Source organism: Plecotus auritus (assembly GCF_963455305.1).
Source record: "Plecotus auritus genome assembly, chromosome: 5".
Classification (NCBI taxonomy): Eukaryota; Metazoa; Chordata; class Mammalia; order Chiroptera; family Vespertilionidae; genus Plecotus; species Plecotus auritus.
This window is the reverse complement of record NC_137776.1, coordinates 81,700,177-81,721,677: the sequence shown is the minus strand read 5'-3', so window position 1 is coordinate 81,721,677 and position 21,501 is coordinate 81,700,177. Positions and strand designations below refer to the sequence as shown.

The 21,501-nt window shown below is 43.3% G+C and overlaps 1 protein-coding gene across 2 annotated transcripts in view; it reads left to right on the top strand.

Moving 5' to 3' along the window:
* The first annotated feature begins 3,657 nt into the window (after nt 1-3,657).
* Nucleotides 3,658-21,501, top strand: part of ACMSD (aminocarboxymuconate semialdehyde decarboxylase) — a 50,255-nt gene continuing 32,411 nt past the window's right edge. For both annotated transcript variants that reach the window (XM_080670337.1, XM_080670338.1), the window contains exons 1-4: nt 3,658-3,825; nt 11,362-11,406; nt 16,321-16,417; nt 20,449-20,498. In XM_080670337.1, coding sequence (XP_080526463.1) covers nt 3,769-3,825; nt 11,362-11,406; nt 16,321-16,417; nt 20,449-20,498 — 249 coding nt within the window. In that variant the 5' untranslated portion in view covers nt 3,658-3,768. The remainder of the gene's footprint in view (nt 3,826-11,361; nt 11,407-16,320; nt 16,418-20,448; nt 20,499-21,501) is intronic.

Here is a 21,501-nt window from a genome sequence, read left to right as displayed (position 1 = left end):
CAAGAAAACATTTTTAAGGCACTGTTGATAAGGGCACAGAAGGAAATGAGGAACATGAAAGAAAGGGGGGGAAAAGAGATCCTGATTATGTCATGGCATAAAACTTAGCTCAATGGTGTGTCCTATAGTTGTGTGGAAATCAGAATGTAAAAGTGATGAAGTCTGATAACTAGCTGAAGAGATTTCCAAGCTAAATGTTGAAGGTTCATCCTGATCCATTCTTGCTGCTCACGGTAAAATGCAAGAGGAAAAAGATAGCTCAAAAGCTGATAAGAAAAAGAAGAGGACTTGAAGATTTAGGAAATTCTTTGCTTAACCAGATTGCAAAAGATGCTAAAATTATGAGATTCACAGTCAGGGGAGCATTCCTTGGAGAAAAGAGCCAAGAGTATGGCTGGACAACCTTTGGCTAGTGCCTTAAATCCTTAAGCCAGGCATTATTCTTACTGTTTTAAATATTCATTATTTAGATTTAATTATATGATTACCAGTTTCTTTGCTCCCCACTCAATCTTATAGTTCAGACCTTGTGTCTGGAGTGATTATCCTCCTTTGTGGTGTACAGGCAGACCTCGTTTTACTGAGCTTCACTTCATTGTGCTTCGCAGATATTGTGTTTTATACAAATTGAAGGTTAACTAACACCCTCCTCCAGCAAAAAGATGATGACTCACTGAATACTCAGATGATGTTTAACATCATTATTGTTTAAGCAATAAAATATCTTTACTTTTTTAAAAAAAATATTTATTGTTGCCAAAACCGGTTTGGCTCAGTGGATAGAGCGTCGGCCTGTGGACTGAGGGGTCCCGGGTTCGATTTCGGTCAAGGGCACGTACATTGGTTGCGGGCACATCCCCAGTGGGGGATGTGCAGGAGGCAGCTGATCGATGTTTCTCTCTCATCGATGTTTCTAGCTCTCTATCCCTCTCCCTTCCTCTCTGTAAAATATCAATAAAATATATTTAAAAATATATATTTATTGTTGAAAATATTACATATGACTCTCCCCCTCGCCCCCCCCCCATTCACCTCTTCTAGCCAGCCCCTGCCCCCCCACCTCAGGCCTTCACCACCCTATTGTCTGTGTCCATGGGTTATACATATATGCATACAAGTTCTTTGGTTGAACTTTTCCCACCCACCCACCCTCCCCCGCCTTCCCTCTGAGATTCGACAATCTGTTCCATACTTCTAAGTTTCTGGATCTAATTGTGTAGGTACGTTTATTTTTGGCATAATGCTATTGCACACTTAATAGACTACAGTATACTGTAAGAATAACTTTTATATGCACTGGGAAACCAAAAAATTTGTGCAACTCACTTTTTGTGATCATTTATTGCAGTGATCTGGAGCCAAACTCACAATATCTCTGAGGTATGCCTGTATATTATTAGAAATTCCTTAAGTGAGGGTAGGGTGTGTTGGTAGCAATCTCAGTTTTTATTTGAAAATATCTTTACTTCTCCCTCACTGTTAAAATAGAAGTTTACAAGGTATACAATTCCAGGTTAATTGGTGGCATACGGAGAGGGCTCAACTGGAATGCTTTCCTCCAGGAAGGATTTGCATTTTCTTTTTCTGAGTATGGGTGGGGAGGGCATAGTTGAGCATGACAATGTCTCTCAGCCTTTTGAATGTATTTTCTAATGTTCTATGGCTCCTATTATTGCTGTGAGAAGTTGGCTGTCGGTCTCATTACTGAGTTTTGAAGGTATTCTCTTTCTCTCTAACAGTTTATAAGATCTAATCTTTATTATTGGTGTTCTGCAGTTTCATTGCAAGGTTTCCAGAAATGGAGTTCTTTTTGTTAATCTTCCTTGATTTAGGTTGAGTCTTGGATCTCTTGGCTCCTCTGATCTTAAAAAATCTCAACTCTTATCTTTTGGAATATCTCTCTCCTCTCTTTTAGAACTTCGATTAAACTCCTTTCAGACTTTCTTATTCTATCCTTTGTACTTTATGGCACTTTTATATATAGGCAATCTCTTCATCTCTCTGTGCAAGTCTCTCTTCCAGTTTGTTAATTCTCTTTTCAACTATGTCTACTCTGTTGTTTAACCCATCCACTGAGTTTTTAATTTAAATTACTATGGTTTCTTTTATGAAAGTTCTATTTTGGTACTGTTGTTTTTCAAACTTGGCCAATCATTTGATAGTCTCTTGGTTGATTTTTAAACATTTATTTTAAATATATATATACTAGAGGCCCGGTGCACAAAATTCGTGCATGGGGGAGGGGAGTGTATGTGTCCCTCAGCCCAGCTTGCACCCTCTCCAATCTGGGAAACCTCAAGGGATGTCCAACTGCCTCACCAGGATCGGGCCTAAACAGGCAGTTGGACATCTCTCACACAATCCAGGACTGCTGGCTCTCAACTGCTTGCCTGCCTGCCTGCTTGATTGCCCCTAACCACTTTTGTCTGCCAGCCTGATCGACGCCTAACCACTCCCCTGCCAGCCTGATCGACGCCTAACTGCTCCCCTGCCGGCCCGATTGTCCCTAACTGCCCTCCCCTGCTGGCCTGGTCACCCCTAACTGCCCTCTCTTGCCAGCCTGGTAGCCCCTAATTGCCCTCCCCTGCTGGCCTGGTTGCCCCCAACTGCCCTCCATTGCAGGCCTGGTCACCCCCAACTGCCCTTCCCTGCTGGCCCGGTCACCCCCAACTGCCCTCCCCTGCAGGCCTGGTCCCCCCCCAAAGGCCCTCCCCTTCAGGCTTGATCCCCCCCCAACGGCCCTCCCCTTCAGGCTTGGTCCCCCCCAATGGCCCTCCCCTGCTGGCCTGGTTGCCCCCAACTGCCCTCCTCTGCTGACCCGGTCACCCCTAACTGCCCTCCCCTGCAGGCCTGGTCCCTCCCAACTGGCCCTCCCCTGCAGGCTTGAGTCCCTCCCAACTGCCCTCCCCTGCTGGCCTGATTGCCCACAACTGCCCTCCCCTGCTGGCCATCTTGTGGCAGCTATCTTGTGTCCACATGGGGGCGGCCATCCTTGACCACATGGGGGTGGCCATCTTGTGTGTTGGAGTGATGGTCAATTTGCATATTACCTTTTTATTAGATAGGATAATAAAGGCATATTCTATGTTTGATATCTCCAATATATTTGTCCTTGGAGGTTTAAATTTATTATTATTTCTGTGGACGCTCACTCTTGATGGCTTTTTTCCTCATGTGTATAGAATTTTTTATTATGAGTCAATATTTTGTTGACCTTAATCTGTGGCATACTGAGGGAATCAGTTGGAATTATTTTCTCCAGAAAGTATTTGCATTTTATTTTTCTGGGTATTGATGGGAAGGGAGTACTTGAGCATTACCAACCTGGTACCTTAACTAAAAATTTCAGTAGGTCTTTGACCAGTACTTCCCAAAGAAATTCCCAAAGAAAACTATTTCTTTCCTTTTAACCAGGTGCTACTTGATTTTTTTACTGTGTATATGTTGATAAAATTGAAATATTTAAAAACAAAGATTAGTCCATTTTGGACCTGCTATATTCATAGGTTTAGTACAGTCCTTCTCAAAAATAATTTTGTGCTACACAGCCTGGCTACCAAAGAATTATTGACCAACAGCTAAGTTGACAAACAGAACTTTGAACTTTAATAAGGCAGCTCCAGTGAACCCAGGCTTGGCTGAGCAGGCCTGCTGGCCAGTGCCTAAAGATAGCTGTGAAGGGGCAAAGTAGATCAATTAACTCCAAGGTGTTCATCTCTTGATATCAAAACTTCTTTCTTTACACGCTTCTCCTCTGATCCTGTGGAGATGAAAATTGACATCCATAATCATATTCTACCAAAAGAATGGCCAGATCTAAAAAAGGTAATGGTGATTAATTTGCCGAATTATTTTTGGAACTTCTCCAGGGTTTCTCAGTGCCTCTATTACAAAGCTAGCTTTTCTTTGAGGAATTAGATGTTAAGTTTCTCTGCTTTATGAATGCTTTAAAATTATTTGGTTGCTCTGATTTCTTAGTTTTAAAAAATAACTTTTATATTAATTTTGAAAGAACATTGATCAAAGATGTAAGTCTTTCTCAAAATTCCTTTCTCCCCTTAAATGAAGCATTCTTTAAAATTTCTGGACAATTTAAGTCAGGCAGTTTCACTTCCATTTGAATAACATATTCAGCTGCTAGGAAGGGAAGATACATGCCAACTACAGAATTGAAAGTTACAGTTTCAAGTAAGAGACTATTAAAAAATGGAATGTGACAGGCTTCCGGGATTTCTACAACATATCTCCTTTCCAAAATGTTTAAAATAAGGTTTAGAAGCACCAAGAGATAACTTACGGATTTTTTTTTTTTTGTAGTCTATTTTAGGTTGCTGCCTGAAACCTTTCCTTTTTGATGTTCTTTAAGCTGTAAATCCTTGTTATGAACAAGAGAGAAGGAACATCAAAAACCCCAGAGGAAATGACATGAGGCCTTCATACAATGAGTGTCTCTTAAAGACTCTGCTCTGTGCTTCTCCAAAGATGGTTATTTCCTCTTGGCATTAAGAACTTTTGAATGAATAACTGTAACTGAATAAAACGACTAGGAAGGTGGGAGACATGAAAGATATCTAAAATTGGCTTGAGTTTTGTTCAGGCTAATTATCAGGTTTTACCCAATCTTAAGCCTTAGAACTTTCACACCATTGATTATGTTTCACCTTTTTATCCCAAGTGAGGAAAAATGGATTAACCTAAACTCTGATTAAATAGTGGCACATTGTGCAAGTAGTGGAGACAATTTTCTTCTCATAGTTGTCTCCTGGAAGGATGTCAACCTTAAGTGTTTCTTTGTTCATTGGTATTGTAGGTAAGATGGATGGTAGACATTGTGGATTGAAAAATACAAATGATGCTGAATCATCTTTGAAAGGCTGTCCTGTTACAGCCAATGCTAAAAGCTAACCCCATCAAACTCACCCCTCCAAAAGGAGTGTGAGTACCTACATGGGAACTTGCTGTTCTGAATGCTGTTTTCCTCGCCATATTCTATTAAAGCGTAAACAAAGCTTCACAATGTTTGTGATGATGACCCAGCACAGCCTAAAAAGGTTCCTCCTCTGCTAAGTGGGGGGAACTGTATCCTGTACCACAAGCCGCCTCCCAGGACTTGTCTCCCACCCAGAAGCCTGCCTCTAGTGTGAGCAGAGAACTGGTCACCAAAAGCTGATCGCTTCTAAGTGCCCCCCTAATGCAGGGCCCTAAAGGTATTGTGAAAACTGTTTAGGAAGCTGAGGGATGCAGAGCATGGGGAGGCTATAGCCATAAATGGGTGCCTGGAGACTCGGCAAACACCTATTCTACTGGCTCTTTAGCCCACCTCCCGTTCCTATCTTCCAGCTATTGCCTCAAAGAGGGAGGGGCTTTTTGTCCTCATAAACCAGGCTTCCATCTAGCAGTCTCACAAGCTGCAAGCAGATAACATACACATGATGATGATGATGATGATGATGATGATGATGATGATGATGATGATAGTGGTAATAATAATCATAATACTCTTATACTTCCAGGGAGCAATATGTAATTTGATCCACATAAAATCTTGCTAACTGCAAAATTTATAGGATTTATATTATTAACCCTGCTGGATTGATAAAGTCCTGGAGACTCAGAAATAAGCCTAGAATCCCAGAGCTATGTGGGATCATGCGGCCCCTCCCCAGCACTACCACCACACGCAGCTGAGAGAGTTGGCCTAAGAGAATGGCACTGCTATAAGGGATGCCCCTGCTTCCTTTTGCTGCCCCCACCCCAAGTGCCTCCCTCGACACCAGCCCGCTCCCAAAAACTCCACAAACCCACCTACGAGGTTCATCATGGGGTATTGGAACCTGGCTTCCAACCTGCAGGTCAAGCAATCAGATCTGTTAAATAGTAGAGTTTTGCATTTGAGTGCAGGCAAGCCAGTGACAAAACAACTAGCAGAAAATGGTTCTGTGTTTTGAAATTGGGAGGAGTGAGGTAAATAAAAATACATGAAATGGTGCTGGGACCCATCTCCCTCTCTCCGCATTTTCAGTCTATGTGGTCAGAGTGAGTATTGAAGTGACAGTAGTTAAGAGCAGATCTTCTTTGGTGTTCATATAGTTCAATAGTTCCAGCAGATTTTCCTTTGCCTTCCAATTGTTTCTTAGGGGGCAAAATATTTCAAAGCATCAATCTCTGATCTTTTCTCGCCATTTTTTCAAACTTTCCAATCAAAGAATGAAAAGGATAAACCAGTACTAGTTTTATGTTAGAAGATGAAGCCTGTTTGGAAGAACTAACATCTCTTTTCAAACCTGACCTTTTAAAAAATTAAATATTAATAGACACACCTCAAAAACCTTGCTCTCCTTATGCAACAAAGAAACAGAAAAGCAGAATCAACATGCCGGCTTGATGATTAACTAATCATTACAAAAGACTAGGATTTGAGAAAGCTTTTCATTTTCACTTGCTAATAAGTCAGAGTTACAATTAAGATCTGTGAGGCAAAAAGAGAGCAGAATCAGAGGGCACTTGATTAAATTGTTTCTGATGAATCAGTCCCCACACTCTGTCACAAATAGGAGCACAGTGGCTAAGAAACCACAGTGGAAGTGGTTTCAGGTTATCCACATGAGATTTTTCCTCAAGACAATGATGATAATAAGGTTTTGGCTTTTTCCTTCAGCAGGACTCTATTGACCACCAATGATGTGTCCAATAGTAGGGCTTGCAAAGATTCTTCTAATTTCAAACAGAGTTGAAAAATTCTGGCCTTTAGTAAAAAAACATATACGTACATCTTCTTTCATTAGCAATAACTTAATTACACTTGATCACTGTAAGATTTTAGGAGACAAAATCCCAGACATAATTCAACTTCTGAACAACCTCTGTGAAGAAATACATATTTGGTTTCATCACCCGGAGGTTCATTATTTACCCTATGAAAGTGTGAGGTGCCCAAGACATTAAAAATGTCACTCAGTTCCTCAACCTGATTCATAAGTTCCCAATTCAGAAGCACATCTTTTATATAGAGAACTGAATGCCCTTGAACTTTTAAATTTGTTTTGTATTTGTCATGCCCATCAATTCCTATGGGACATTGGTCCTTGTCAGCCAAATATCTTCAGACTGTAAGTGCCTCCTGGCAAGTGCTTGGACCAAAATTACCACCAAGGTCATAAATTTCCAACCCCAGGCTTGTTTCAACCTAGGACAAGAGCTGGGGGGCTAAATGGATCCCAGACTTGGAGCAGAATTAAGTTGACCCAAATAAGTTAGGTATTTGCAAGGGGCCTAGAAGAAGCACTAAGTATTCAAATTTTGTGCTTTGCAAGAAAGGGAGGGAGGAACACAGTGTCAAAGGGCTCCTTCCTTCATAGTGCTGCTTAGTGTCTGACCCTAGGGTGTGCCTTATTTTACCACCTAAGGATAGAATAGACTGTCACCACTGTGCCACCCCCACTGCCATCACTGCCTGCCACCAGTACCACTACCATCACTGGTACCACCACTGCCACCAGACTCATTACCACAACCATCACCACTACCCGCTCACACCCTCCACCATTGCCACTACCACCACTATTATCCCCAGCAAAACCTCCACCATCGCCATCACCACTGTTGTCGCCACCATATCCACCATCGCCATCATCACTGTTAGCACCCATGAGAGCCTTTCTATAAACCAGGTCTGGTGTCAATAGTTTTCTAAAATTATCTCATTAATCCCTACAAAACCCTATGTCACAGCTGAGGTTATGTGTTAACATCAATTACACATAAGGAAGCAGTGACTTCAAGATGTTAAGTTATTCCAGCAAAGTCAAGTATCTTCTAAGTGGTTTGTTGTGTGTGACAAGAGCCCTCTGTTCTGCCTCCCTCTGCCTCTCTGCCCTTCCCCAGATGGGATACTTTATAACCTACTAATTTATGTATGGGTTAAATTTCCAAAGGGAATTCAGAAAAAGTAAGAAAGAGAATGAGGAAGGAATGAAAGACAAAAGAGGGAGGGAGGGAAAGAAGAAAAATAAAATTTTTTTTCTACATTAAAGTAAGATTTCAATGGCAAATTTCCAGTTTGAGAGTTCATTCTGAAGTATAACTTAAGGAAGCCATATTCCAGCCCCTCCTCCAGTATACTTTATCTCTGGGCAGCTTTATCCAGGGGCAGAGAGGAGGAAAGCACAAGGGTATTGAATGCATGAAAGGAGGAGAGTGTGGGGACACAGGCAATAGAGAAACTGGGTACAGGGAGGAGGAATGTGGGCCCCTGGTCCACAATTTCCCTTGCATGTCCAACCCACTGAGCCAGGTCCTCTGATGTCCCTTAGGGAGAAGCAGGTACATCCAGAGCTAAGTTGATTATTTGTTTTTTGTGTGTGTGGGGGGGGGGGGGTTGTTTTGTTTTTGTAATCCTCATCCGAAGATATTTTTCCATTATTTTATTTTTAAATAAAATAAACCCTCATGGAATCCCACCCATCTGATGAGAAAGACACATCAAATGTTGACCACTGGAAATTCCTCGATTGGTTGCCTTGAGCATGTACCCCCACTGGGGCCAGGGATCGAACCTGCAACCCAGGTACATGCACTTGACTGGGAATCGAACCTGAAACCCTTCAGTCCCGAGGCTGATGCACTAACCACTAAGCAATGCCAGCCAGGGCTAAGATGATTACTTGGAGCTATAACTCAAGAACAAAACTTATGCGCAGGTAGAATACAGGTGGTATAAAATTGACCAAAATCTTAAGTCTTTTGGAGCTGGCCGAAGTCACAAACACACAGTCACACAAACACTCCTGTGCTGCAGGCCCAGACCTCCCCTCTCAGTCTGGAGGGGAGAGCAGAGCTAGGACGAGGGATCTGCCAAGACCTGACTTCCTCAAGACAAACTCGCTGTCATGACATAAGAACCAACCACTGTTAGCTGGTCTCATCCAACTAAAACACGGGAGAAACTGTACTGACCTTCAGCTTCCTTAACTCATCTATCCATCAGTGATGCCTGGAGCTGTTGAAGAGCTCTTCACATCACTGTCTCTGGCTGCCATACCCTCCCCTCTTACATCACAATCTGAGAGCCACTGCTTTGGAGCATGGAAATGTTGACCACTGGAAGTTCCTCTCCAATCTGACCCCAAACGCCCTTTTCAATCTCCATTCCCTGGCATCACCTGACCCAAGTTGTGGGTCAGAACCCTCCTCCAGGCTCCCAGAGAATTTGTGCATCACTCAATCACAGCACATCTCACATGTGATTATGGCTTTTCAAGTACTTGCCCAACCCAGCCCCACCCTCTCAAGACTGTGCTCCACACAGGCTGGAATTGCTCTTCACTTTTATTCTCTCTGCCCTAGTAAGGCCAGTCATAGGTGGGATTCCATGAGTGTTTGTGAAATGAATGAATGAAGAGTGAATGAATGAATGAACAAATGAGATTTAAAAACCTATAGTTACACGGGTCACATATATCTATGTTCTTAGGCAGAGGCTTACAAAATTTTTTAGTCATAACTGTCAAGGAGAAATATATTTTATATTGTGACTCGGCACAAACATCCACATATATAATGGAAACAAGAGTTTCATGAAATGAAAAATTACACATGGGAGGCATTCTGATCAATCCATTCCTCTCCACTCCACTCCATTCCAGTCTACTCCACTGCACTCCGCTCCACTCCATTCCATTCTAATCCTCTCCATCCCACTCCTCTCCACTCCACTTCACTCCATTCCACTCCACTCCACTCCATTCCACTCCACTCCACTCCATTCCATTCCATTCACTCCATTCCACTCCACTCCATTCCACTTCACTCCATTCCATTCCTCTCCACTCCATTTCGCTCCACTCCATTCCATTCCACTCCACTCCATTCCACTTCTTTCCATTCCATTTCACTCCACTCCACTACATTCCACTCCTCTCCACTCCACTTCACTCCATTCCACTCCACTCCATTCCACTCCACTCCATTCCACTCCTCTCCACTCCATTTCACTCCACTCCACTCCATTCCATTCACTCTATTCCTTTCAACTCCACTCCACTCCATTCCATTCACTCCATTCCATTCCACTCCACTCCATTCCATTCACTCCATTCCACTCCACTCCACTCCATTCCACTCCACTCCATTCCATTCCTCTCCACTCCATTTCGCTCCACTCCATTCCATTCCACTCCATTCCATTCCACTTCTTTCCACTCCATTTCACTCCACTCCATTCCACTCCACTACATTCCACTCCTCTCCACTCCACTTCACTCCATTCCACTCCACTCCATTCCACTACACTCCATTCCATTCCTCTCCATTCCATTTCACTCCACTCCATTCCACTCCATTCCATTCCATTCCATTCACTCCATTCACTCCATTCCACTCCACTCCACTCCATTCCACTCCACTCCATTTCATTCCTCTCCACTCCATTTTGCTCCACTCCACTCCACTCCACTCCACTCCATTCCATTCCACTCCACTACATTCCACTCCACTACATTCCACTCCTCTCCACTCCACTCCACTCCACTCCATTCCACTCTATTCCATTCCTCTACTATCTAGGCTTGAGTTTTTCAAGAACCAGACCCCGAGATAAAGATTCAAATGCAAGTTTACTTTGGAGGTGACCTTAGAAAACACCAGTAGAGTGAGGAAGAAAGACAGGGAAAGCAAGGCATCCAAAGAAAGTGTAGAATGTATACCTCACCCCAGCCAGACCTTTGATCTAGTGTATTCAGTGTATTCACAGACAAGCATCCTCAGTCATTGGTTGAGGACCGCTGAGGGGAGGTGGACACTAGTCAGGGCCTGACCAAAGTTAGCTTCTGTGGCAAAAGGGCTGGTGTGAACAGAAGTGTTAAGGGGAGGGAATATGGGTGGAACACCAACACCATCTGCTCCATATACTGCTTGGTATTTTTAGAACATCTGGGTCACTCACTGTTCACTAAATTGATTTCATGGATCACAACACACAGTTTAAAGAGCAGTGTTCCAATAAGGCATTTCCTAAAGAGTGGTTCTTACTGTCTATGTTCTCCTGATGAAATAGTTTAGTTGATACAGAAACAAATATTTTTTAACATAAATCCTCACTTTAAAATTGCAATCTGCATGAAGATAAAAGGTAAAACTAGCATTTCTATGATATAGAATTTTATTCCTGAATAAATGCATTTAAGGAAAGAAAATAAATTGATTTAACTATAAATATTGAATAAGTGGTGCATGGATATGAGGGGAAGATGGGAAGGTGGTACATGAAAGGATGGAGTTCAGGATTCTTTGTCTCAGAAATGCCCTTTATTGCAGTCCTGTCCACTTTGCTCTTTCAGTCTAACTGTGCCTCTCCCCCTGCAGAGATTTGGCTATGGAGGCTGGGTGCAGCTCCAACACCACAGCAAGGTGAGTTTCTCCCAAAGTGAGCCCGCCTCGGACCCAGGGACACCCTGAGCCTGAGACCTCCAGGGGCTCTCCACCCTTCTGCCCTCCTGTGGACTTTGCAGTAGGCAAGGGAGCAGCACTGAGTTTTCTCTAAATTATTAGAAAAATGTGGGTCACTGCAAAGAGCAGCATTCAGGAAGATAAATTGGAATTTGAGAAACCATTAAGAAACCTCTCTCTCTCTTTTTTTTTTTTTTTTTTTTTTTTTTGCTCTCTAACCAATTTAAGCATTTATTGCTCTGCCTTAAGGAATAGATGCTGGAGGACATATATTTGGGCACTAACCTGGCCCCCTCCACAGGTCATTATGTAGATTAAGGCCAACCAAATAAATGGAACAGTTTAGGTTTGAGCACAAGCTAGAGAAGTTAAACACTGGAGACCCGGAAGAAGCCACTGTTTGGTAAGAGGAAAAGGTGCAAGGAGGACTGAGAAAGAGCTCAGAGTCTAGGGCTACAGAGAGGTCAGCCCTGACTTCATTTTCAGAGGCAGCACGTGCCTGCATGGAGCTGGGAGGGAACATGCCTGAGTGTCCAGCTGGAACACACGCGTGCCTAAAGCAGACCTGGGAGACCTGCGGTCTGGGGAGACGCGGTTACCCTGTGCGGGGGAACGCATGCCATGTGATAATGTTGGGCGGACTGCTTTTCACCAAGTGCTGGAGGACAAAGATTTGGGCACTAATCCTGGAGAAGACCTCCTGGAGGAAGTGACGCCCAGCCTGAGGCTTGAAGCAGGAATAAAGGAAACAGATTTCCAGGAAGAGAAGACAGGGAACACAGGCATGGAAATATTAAACTTATCTAAGCCCACAACTCGAGCACTTACTATGGCTGAGACCAGCATTTCTCCAAGTGTGATCCCCAGACCAGCAAGTGCAGCATCACTTGAGAAGATAGAAGAAATTCAAATTGATGGGCTTCAACTCAGCCCTACCAAAACAGGAACTCTGAGGAACCAGCCGGCAGTCTGCTTTGACAAGCCTCCAAGTGATTCGGACGCTTACTCAAGTTTGAAAACCACTGCCCATATTCATTCACTCACTGGTTTTTATTAACATCACAGGCTAGGCCTGGGAAATATACTGGTGAACAAGACAGGCCTGTTCACTGCCCTCGTGGTGATAAACTTCTAGAGGGAGCAAACCTGATCACTTTGGAGAATGGAATGACAAATGGTGCTATAATAGGGAGGTTACTTAGGGCTGGCTGCACAAGAACTTAGTGAAGACTTGGAGGAAAGGAAGGAAAACGTGGAATAGCATCCCTGGCTCAGGGAACAGCAGTTACAAAGGCTATCGCATGAGGAAGATCTGTGCTCAAGAAACAAAGAAGGAGGGCATTGTGGCTGAGACGTGATGAAACAGGGAGGTGGTAGGAAATGAGGCTAGTGAGGTAGGCAGGGGCCAGATCATAGAGGGGCATGTGGCACATGCTAAGGAGTCTGGATTTTATTTTCAACACAATGCAAAGTCTTTGGAGGGTGTTAATGGCTTAAAAAGACCACGTCAGCAGCAGAGAATGGATTGATGAAGCAAGGGTTTTAGGAGCAAAGTGGTGGGAAGAAGCTGAAGAGGTGGGCAGAAGCCTCATCAGATGGAGCCTTGGAGAATGGGTTTAGGCCTTTGAACTTGATCCTGAAGGCAGTGGGGAACCATTACAGAGTTTTCAGCACCAGAATCTGTGGGGCATCCACTAAGTGCTGATTTAGGCACTGAGCCGCACTTCTGTGCTGAGCAGTGCCAGTTCTGAACCTGGAGCAGTGATCTAAACTGGCCTCCGGTCTCCCCGAGGAGGAAAACAAGCTGAGCAGAGCTGATTACAAGGCTGCGAGGAAGCCTCAAACGCAGGGACAGGCCGCTGTGATTTTTATTTTACTCCATATCCCAGGCTGCATTCCGTAACCTTGATAATGGATTTGAATGGCCTTCGTTTCATTTTGTTTTCATGTCAAGAGATTGCATAAACTTAACAGCAGATCTCAAAAAAAAAAAACCAAACCCAAGAAGGAAAATATTTCCAGTCATATCCAGTCCTACATATTTCCAGCAAACTTGGATATAATGGAAGTGTAATAGAACAAAACAGTGACTCCTTCCTTCTCCCTCAAAACAAAGTAAAACAAAACAAAACCAAATCTGTATTTTTTATCATTACAGTGGTCAGGATTACAGTCACTGGAAAACAACATGTGAATGTATACAAATATTCAAGTTAGACTAACAGCAATGAGAAAATCTAGTTTCTTTTCTTAATGACTTTCAATGCTTTTGGAATAAATGGTGGGGTGCTTGTGTGCCATGGTAAACCCTTGTTCAGAATTGAAAAAAATACCACTTGTCTTTTGGTTGAATATTTAGGAAAGTGTAGGTGGCAAGACAGTTTGTATGGCCTCCTCTCAGGAGCTGCACGGGGTGAGGATAGAACTGAGTCCTGATGGCAAGAACCTGGGAGCATTTCAAAGGATGGACATAGGGCCTCCTTCAAAACCGTGGGTCAGCAGCATCTACAGATCCCCACTGAGTGTTTTCCAGGCCTTTGGGACTACACACACACACACACACACACACACACACCATTTCCATCACACCAAGCATTAAACACACACTATTCTGTGTAATTCTGATCATTAGGTTTCTGATCTGAATGTTTTAGCCTCACTGGGAAGCCAAGAAGAAACCCAAATGGATAAAGTTATTTATTCAATGACGATAATTTTGAGCTAACTGAACAAAAGAGACAATAAAAAGCAAGGGAGTCGGGGAAAGTGGAAAGCCCACGGCAAAGGGCAGTTTCCATAAAGATAAAGATTCATAGACCAGTAATCATCGACTCCAGAGTTTAAAAATAAGGGTTGCAACCTAATAGTGAATCATAATAATAAGTCAGGGGGTTAGGTAGGACAGCTTTAAAAATGAAATAGATTACAAAAGAAAACAGCAGGATGCACTGTTCATAGTAAGAGTAAATGCTGTTTCATGGAACTTTTGTCCCAGTTTGTATCTGTTTAAATAGATTTATATGGGTCTACTGGGTCACAATGGAAAATATCTTTCTGAATGTGAGGTCACAGCCAAAATGAACTGAAAGCCATTATTCGAGTCCAATGCTGTCATTTCTGTTTTCATTTTGAAGGTTAACTTTTCATTACATAAAGTATCGTTTCACTAAATTCTCTGCCACCAGTACCCCTGTCAACAGACACAGCGTGTGGCCACTGCCAGAATCATTGGCAGGATAGTTCACTGTTCTGCCTTTTTGCATCACTTGCTCTTGATTAAAAACCAAGCATTGATTGGCCAAGCTCAGGGCAAGGAAAGCAAGCATTTGGGCTTTTGAACTTTATTAGAGGAAAGCTGGGCTCTGCCTCCACTAAGACTCTTATAGGAGACTCCCCAACCTAGAAAAGGTGTTCAGATGCTGGCAGGGTCAGCAAAAGATGAGGACTGAAGCAAGTCAACCCTGATTTCAGAGACTGGGTTCTGCTTGGACACAGACACCTGTCATGGTTACACAAGTCACTTGCTCACTGACTTCTTCCCTCCAGTCCATGAGAAATGAAAACATGGATCTTAGGGCTTCCTCATGCAAGCCAGATGTGAAGGGGTTGCCACACCTGCAGCAGAAAAGTGGTTGGCTTTCTCCAAGCAGAAATCGGGGGAGGTTTTGTCCATGGGATAGACGGATCGAGAAGGAAGCTGTGGCAAGACCTGTGTGCAACTCGCAATCAAAACAAGGGGGAGAGCGGGAGGGCAGGGACTCCAGCAAGCAGAGCTCAAGGCCTTTGATCACCATATGCCCACTCGGCCATCACGCAGGGGCCAAGGGCAATGCTGAGCCCTAAAGCACTGCCAGAGGTGGTGTGCCCTCACAGCAGGGGAACAGCAGGAGACAGCCTAGTCCCTAGTTAGCCACACACCATTAATAACTAATACTTAGAATAACCAACACTTAACATGTGTCAGATACTCGTGTGCTTTATATGGATTCTCCCATTTTATGCTCACACGATCCCTTTAAGGTAAGTTATATTATTTTCTAAGGTAAGTCATATTATTTTTTAAGGTAAGTCGTCTTTATTATCCCTACCTTAAAGATGAGCAAACTGAGGCTCAGAGATGTTTAACTTGCTCAAGACCACACAGTAAATAGTAAAATGGGGATTTGAACCTGAGCAGTCTGATTTCAGGGACCTGGGTCAGAACTTTTCCCTTTTCTTTAGGGATGACAAACTGGAGGCTGAATTTGGAAGCCACTGCCATGCTTCTGTACAGCCATTTACCTTGGCCCCCAGCCCTGAGGAATAAGAAATAGTGTACACAGGCTGCACCAGGCCTGGTGGAGGTCAGCAGCTCAGCCCCAAGGTCTTGTATGCTGCAAGACCGATTCACTTCATTGCCCATCTCCTCCTGCAGGTGTTGACATCAGTGGGCCCTGCTCTGCCAGACAAATCACTTCTTCTGACTATCCAACTGTGGCTTCTCTATAAAACCAGAGGGCTGGACTACACAGTCTATCTCCGAGGTCCTTTTCAATTCTAAGATGTTGTGTTTTATCTGGAGTTTTCCAGACAGTGAGCCTTCCTCTCGGGGCTTGTAGCCAGTGGTTAAGGTAGACAAGGTGACCAGCCATCCTCAGTTATGAAGCTCCAAAAGACCATGACCATGGCCTTGTTTCCCTCTGTGCCCAACTGCTGATGCCTACCAGCACACTCCTTTAACTTTAGGCCAATATGAAGGCAGGAGGATGAAAAGCTGAGTTCTGCTGAATGAACAGATTTCTACTATTAGGGGAGAACCGTGTTCCAAAGCATAGAAGAAAGGCTTCATCTAATTAAACTTAGGTTAACGTTACTGATGTGCCTCTTCTTCCCTAGGGAGAGGCGAAGATGCTAAAGGACGGGAAGGTTTTCAGGGTGGTCCAAGAGAACTGCTGGGATCCAGACGTCCGTATTAGAGAAATGGACCAAACAGGTACTTACTCTGATAAATGTTACCAGTGATCACATCTGATAGAAAAGCCACATCTCTCCCTGAAGTCTGTTGACCACTTTACAGGATTTATGTGATGGTAACTTCCGATCGCCTTTTATCCATGGGGCCTGATGGGGGAGGGGTGGGCCTTCTACTATAATTGTTTTAGTGTGGATTAAACATTTTTTTAATTAAGTATACCTGTTTAAATTAGAATGCTATATCATAAAAAAACATAAATGTGGCATTTTACTATTTTAAAGCTTTTTGAGTTCAAATATATAGTATGTATTTATTATTAGAGTTGATTAAAAAAATAGAAATTAGAATTCACAGAGTAAGGATGCCAGTTTCCTGCTTAGTCAGATTCAGGATCCAGTTTCTTCCCACACTTTGTCTTGGTACACAGGACACAGAAAGTCCCCACTGACACATAAGGGGTGGAAATGAGAGCAGTTAGAAAGCAAGTTAATGGTGTAATCTCAGAATCGTCTATAATGAAGTTAATTCTAAAACTTGAAAGAGGAGAATTGGGACATTCTTATTTCAAAGCTGAATCACTAACAATTTCTGAGAACTGCTTTGCATTCCTTATCTTATATTCATAAAGCAAACAAGTCCCACAATTTAAAAGAATTTAAAAGACCATTTAAAATATGGTATGATGGCCACACTGTGCTTTCACTTATTACTGTGCCACCCAAGTACACACACTCCAGAAGATGGGATGAGCCTGTGGGCATGCGTGGGCCATGCCAGGGGGAACTGCCGTACAACACTGCCAGGCCTAAGCTTCGACGTTGGTAGTCTAGATGTAAACCAGAAAACAAACACTTCATACCCACAAATGAAAGAGCAGCTCAGAACTACCACCTACTTAATCAAAGATAAATGTATAAGAAGTTAAAATATATACACAGAGATGGCAGGAGACATTTTATTCCAAAGTCTACACAAAATGAGTTAACCTGTCAGCCCCAAATGAGGAGGTGCTCGATGGAATGTTAGAATTTGGTCCAGGATACTTTGGGTCAGGAATTGCTTTATAGTTTTTATAAATAATTAAAAGTATATTTAAATGGCATTCAAAGTGAACTTGGCAGAAAGCCTGAAGACTGCTGCAGACCATTCCACAGAACACGGCGTACATGCCCCTGGTCTAGAAGTATGTGGTGGAAGGGGAGCTAGAGAAAGAGCATGCTGCTCAGATCTACAGCAAAGAGCAAGGCTTTGCTCTAAATGTAACCCTGAGCAAGGATCCTCACCGCTTCAAGGAGAAAACTAGAGGAAATGAGACTTGGATGACTGGTGTTGGATTAGATAAAGGGTGTCCCCTTTGGGTTTTGGGTTTTGCTGTGTGTTTCATTCATTGGCTGTCTTTGAGAGCACAATCATGACTATTCCTTGCTGAGCATTTACTTTGTACCAGGCACTTTTCTTAGCACCTAACATGTATCAACTCATTTAATCCCTATAACAACCCTAGGGGGTATCATTTATTATTATACCCATTTTACAGATGAAGAAACTAAGAAACAGAGATTAAACAACTTGCCCAAGATCACACAGTTTGTAGGAGTCAGAAACAGGATTTGAACCCGGGCAGTCTGCCCCCCAAAGGCTTAACAACTACATCCTACCACCTCTGTGGAGATAAGAAAATAAATGACAAAGGCCCAACACAGAATATTCCAGCAATCCATGCCATCTTCACAGGGAGCGAAATGTAACTGGCAGCCCTAGGTCACTTCATCACAAGATCCAACACAGAACAAAGGCCAAAATAATAACAATGAGATGATGCACATAGAAGCATTTCCTAAGTCCTCACCTGGGTTGGGTTCCTAATGAAGCTGGTTCTGGAACAGACCCAAAGGGCTGGGGTGGAAGCTCAACGCCTCTAAGTGGCAGGCATTGTTGTATCTATTGTTACCTAAGGGGGCAAGTAAGTTAATGGATTTGCTCAAGATCACACAGCTTGTAACAAGCAGAGCCAAGATTGTGCTTAGTGCTGTCTTTTCATTCCACCACAAAAGCTTTTCCCAAATCTCCCTCAGGGTAAGGATCACCTGGGATGCTGGTTAAAAAATTTTTCAGGCCCCATCCACTAAATCAGAATTTCCAAAGGAGGGCCTAGGAATTTGTTTTTAAAATGTCTGCCCCACCCCAATTTTGATCAACAAATAAGTTGTATAAAGGTTGTGCTATGTCATACTGCGAACCCTCTCCTTTAAAAAATATATAAATTCTAACTGTATTAGACTTGTTTTCCCCCTTTAGTTCTGAGAGGCCAAAGAATATGTATCAAAAATCAACCAATATACAAATGATACAATTACTATGTCAATATGAAATATTGTGACAAGTAATGGTCACTGGGATATAGGGAATGAAAAAAGCTAGACAGGAGCCTCATGGCACCACTTTCAAAACATGTGACTTTAGATCTAATCTATAAAATAGAGAAATGAAATCAAGTAATGTAAGTGAAAGTATTTATGTAAAATGTAAAAGATTTTACAATTGAAAGGTACTCATCTGTTTGATACTAATCAATGAATGTAAATAATATCTGTGACAATGATTAACAATACTCTCTTATCAAACCTGCAGTCTTTCATTTATTGGGTATGTTCAGGCACCATTCAGGCTGCTGTTGTTATGGCATGGAGAGACAGGCTCAAGTGGTGTTTGTATTCAAGTAGGGGAAGGCACAGAATCTATAATAATAAAAGAGTAATATGCTAACTAGACTGGACATCCTTCCTTCCAGACAAAGCCGCGGTGGGTTGGAGAGAGGCATAGGGCGGCAACCGCGGCAGGCAGGAGCCGAGGCAGAGGCCCACAGCTGCTGCAGCGACAGAGGCCGAGTCCCTTGCGTGAATTTCGTGCATCAGGCCTCTAGTAAAAACATAAATACAGAAATGACAGACTGTAATAAGTATTAGAAAAGGAAAAGAATAGAACAATGGTATAGATCATGGCTGGAGTAGCAGGGAGACCACTCTGAGGAGGTGACATGTGAACTGAGACCTTCGGGTAAAAAATGCCCATCTTGTAATGAGAAAAAAAAAACAAACACATTCAGGCAGGAGGAACAGCAATACAAAGGTCCTGAGGCAGAAAGCAGTTACAAAGAACAGACAAGAAACCAAGGAAGATTATGTAACCCCAAGAGAGACTGTATGGAGCCTTGTAGACGATGCTCAAGTCTGGATTTTACCCTAATATGATGGAAAGTTTTGAGCAAGGGAATGACTTAATCTAAGTTTTAACACCTTACTCTGATTTCTGAGTGGAGAACAAACCATAGGAGGACAAGAATGGTGGTATGGGATCAGGGTGGAGGCTTCCGCAATGGTCCACGTAGGAAATGCTGGTAGCCTGGTTAGTAGGCAGGGGATGGGGATGCTTGGGTGGATAAAAGGAATTGAAGTAGAGCTAACAGGTCTTGTTAATGGGTCGGATGTGAACATGAGGAAAAGAGAGCCACCCTCCATTTGGCAGCCTCTCTCCTGACACCTGAGCTCCAACAGCTTGAAGATAGAGATTTCAGGCCTCCTGGAGGCTGGATTCTGGAGCCAAATCCCAGGTCCCATTCTGAGCATTCCAAACAGTGGGACCCAGAACCACTTAGTAGCTAATTAAAGAGGGGGAGAAGGTGGTTGAGAAATACACGGTCATTCATGAGCTAAGATAAAAAGCCCTGAAATAAATTGCTGGGGAAATTCTTGCTTACATAGACCTTCACAAAAAAGGGGGGTAGAAATAACCCTAGAAAAGAGTGCCAATTAGTTCTTAAATGATTTCATTTTTGTCCAGCTTTTACCCCTCCTCTGAGAACCCAACACTGAGGGACGAGGGAGGTCTGGGACAGAGATCCTGAGAGAAAGTGGACAGGGAGGAGCAGCCAGGGAAGGGAGAGTGAGGACGAGGTGGGGTGGAGAACTGCTGGGCTACTTGGGCATAGGAAATACAGGAGTGTCTGGGCTATTCTCATCGGCTTTGCCTTTCTTTGTGTCTGTGTCTAGGAGTGACTGTGCAAGCTCTTTCCACGGTTCCCGTCATGTTTAGCTACTGGGTGAGTGTGAAACTTCAAACCATCTCCTTGGTGGGCAAAGGGTATGTCTGGCAAGTAGGTAGATGACTCGTCTTGACATTGCCCCACCTCCCCTCTGTGTCTCCCCTATAGAGATCAGTGGGGTCCCTCAGCTTCTCACACTGCAGTGTGCCCTTCTGGGCCTGTCTTCTTAGTCCTGTCCTTGCTCTAGACCCACATGGTCCAGTATAGTCGCCAACAGTTGCACTATGTGACTCGCATTGTATTTTCACTGGATGCACAGTTCTAGACCCAACCTAAATTTCCATCAGAACTTACCTGTCTGATGCCTCATCCCCACAGTGCCTTACTCAGTAATCAACAAGGCAGTGTATTCTGAAGTGACAATGATTTTGAGGTGGGAACAATAATAATGGCCTAATATGTTGCCTCTCCCAGGGAAATGTACAATTCAAAATGGGATTCCTGGAGTTGGATGCTTTTCCCCGAGGGATTAAGTGTCTAGTGCTAAAGCTTCAGGCATGACTGCGAGCATGTGGAAGGACACCTTTGTACACAGCTGGAGGTGCACCGGCAATCTGCTCACACGTGCGAATAGTCACTCATGTTGTGGTTTACGGAGCAATGGAAATACCACCTGCTCACAGATACTTCCCCACCAGGGCTCATAATTCCAGTGCTAGTGAGTCAGTCTTGATCTGTTTCTGTAATTAGAGTCATGATTTAAATATATTTAAATTTATGATTTCAATATGTCTAAATTTATCAGACTGGGTATCATTCTGACTAGACAAGTGGGATTGCAGAACACCAAATTCCTGGCAGTGGGGTGAGATGATATTGAAAGGAAAAAAAAGGCCCTACCGGTTTGGCTCAGTGGATAGAGTGTCGGCCTGCGGACTCAAAGGTCCCAGGTTCGGTTCCGGTCAAGGGCATGTACCTTGGTTGCGGGCACATACCCAGTAGGGAGTGTGCAGGAGGCAACTGATCGATGTTTCTCTCTCATCGATGTTTCTGACTCTCT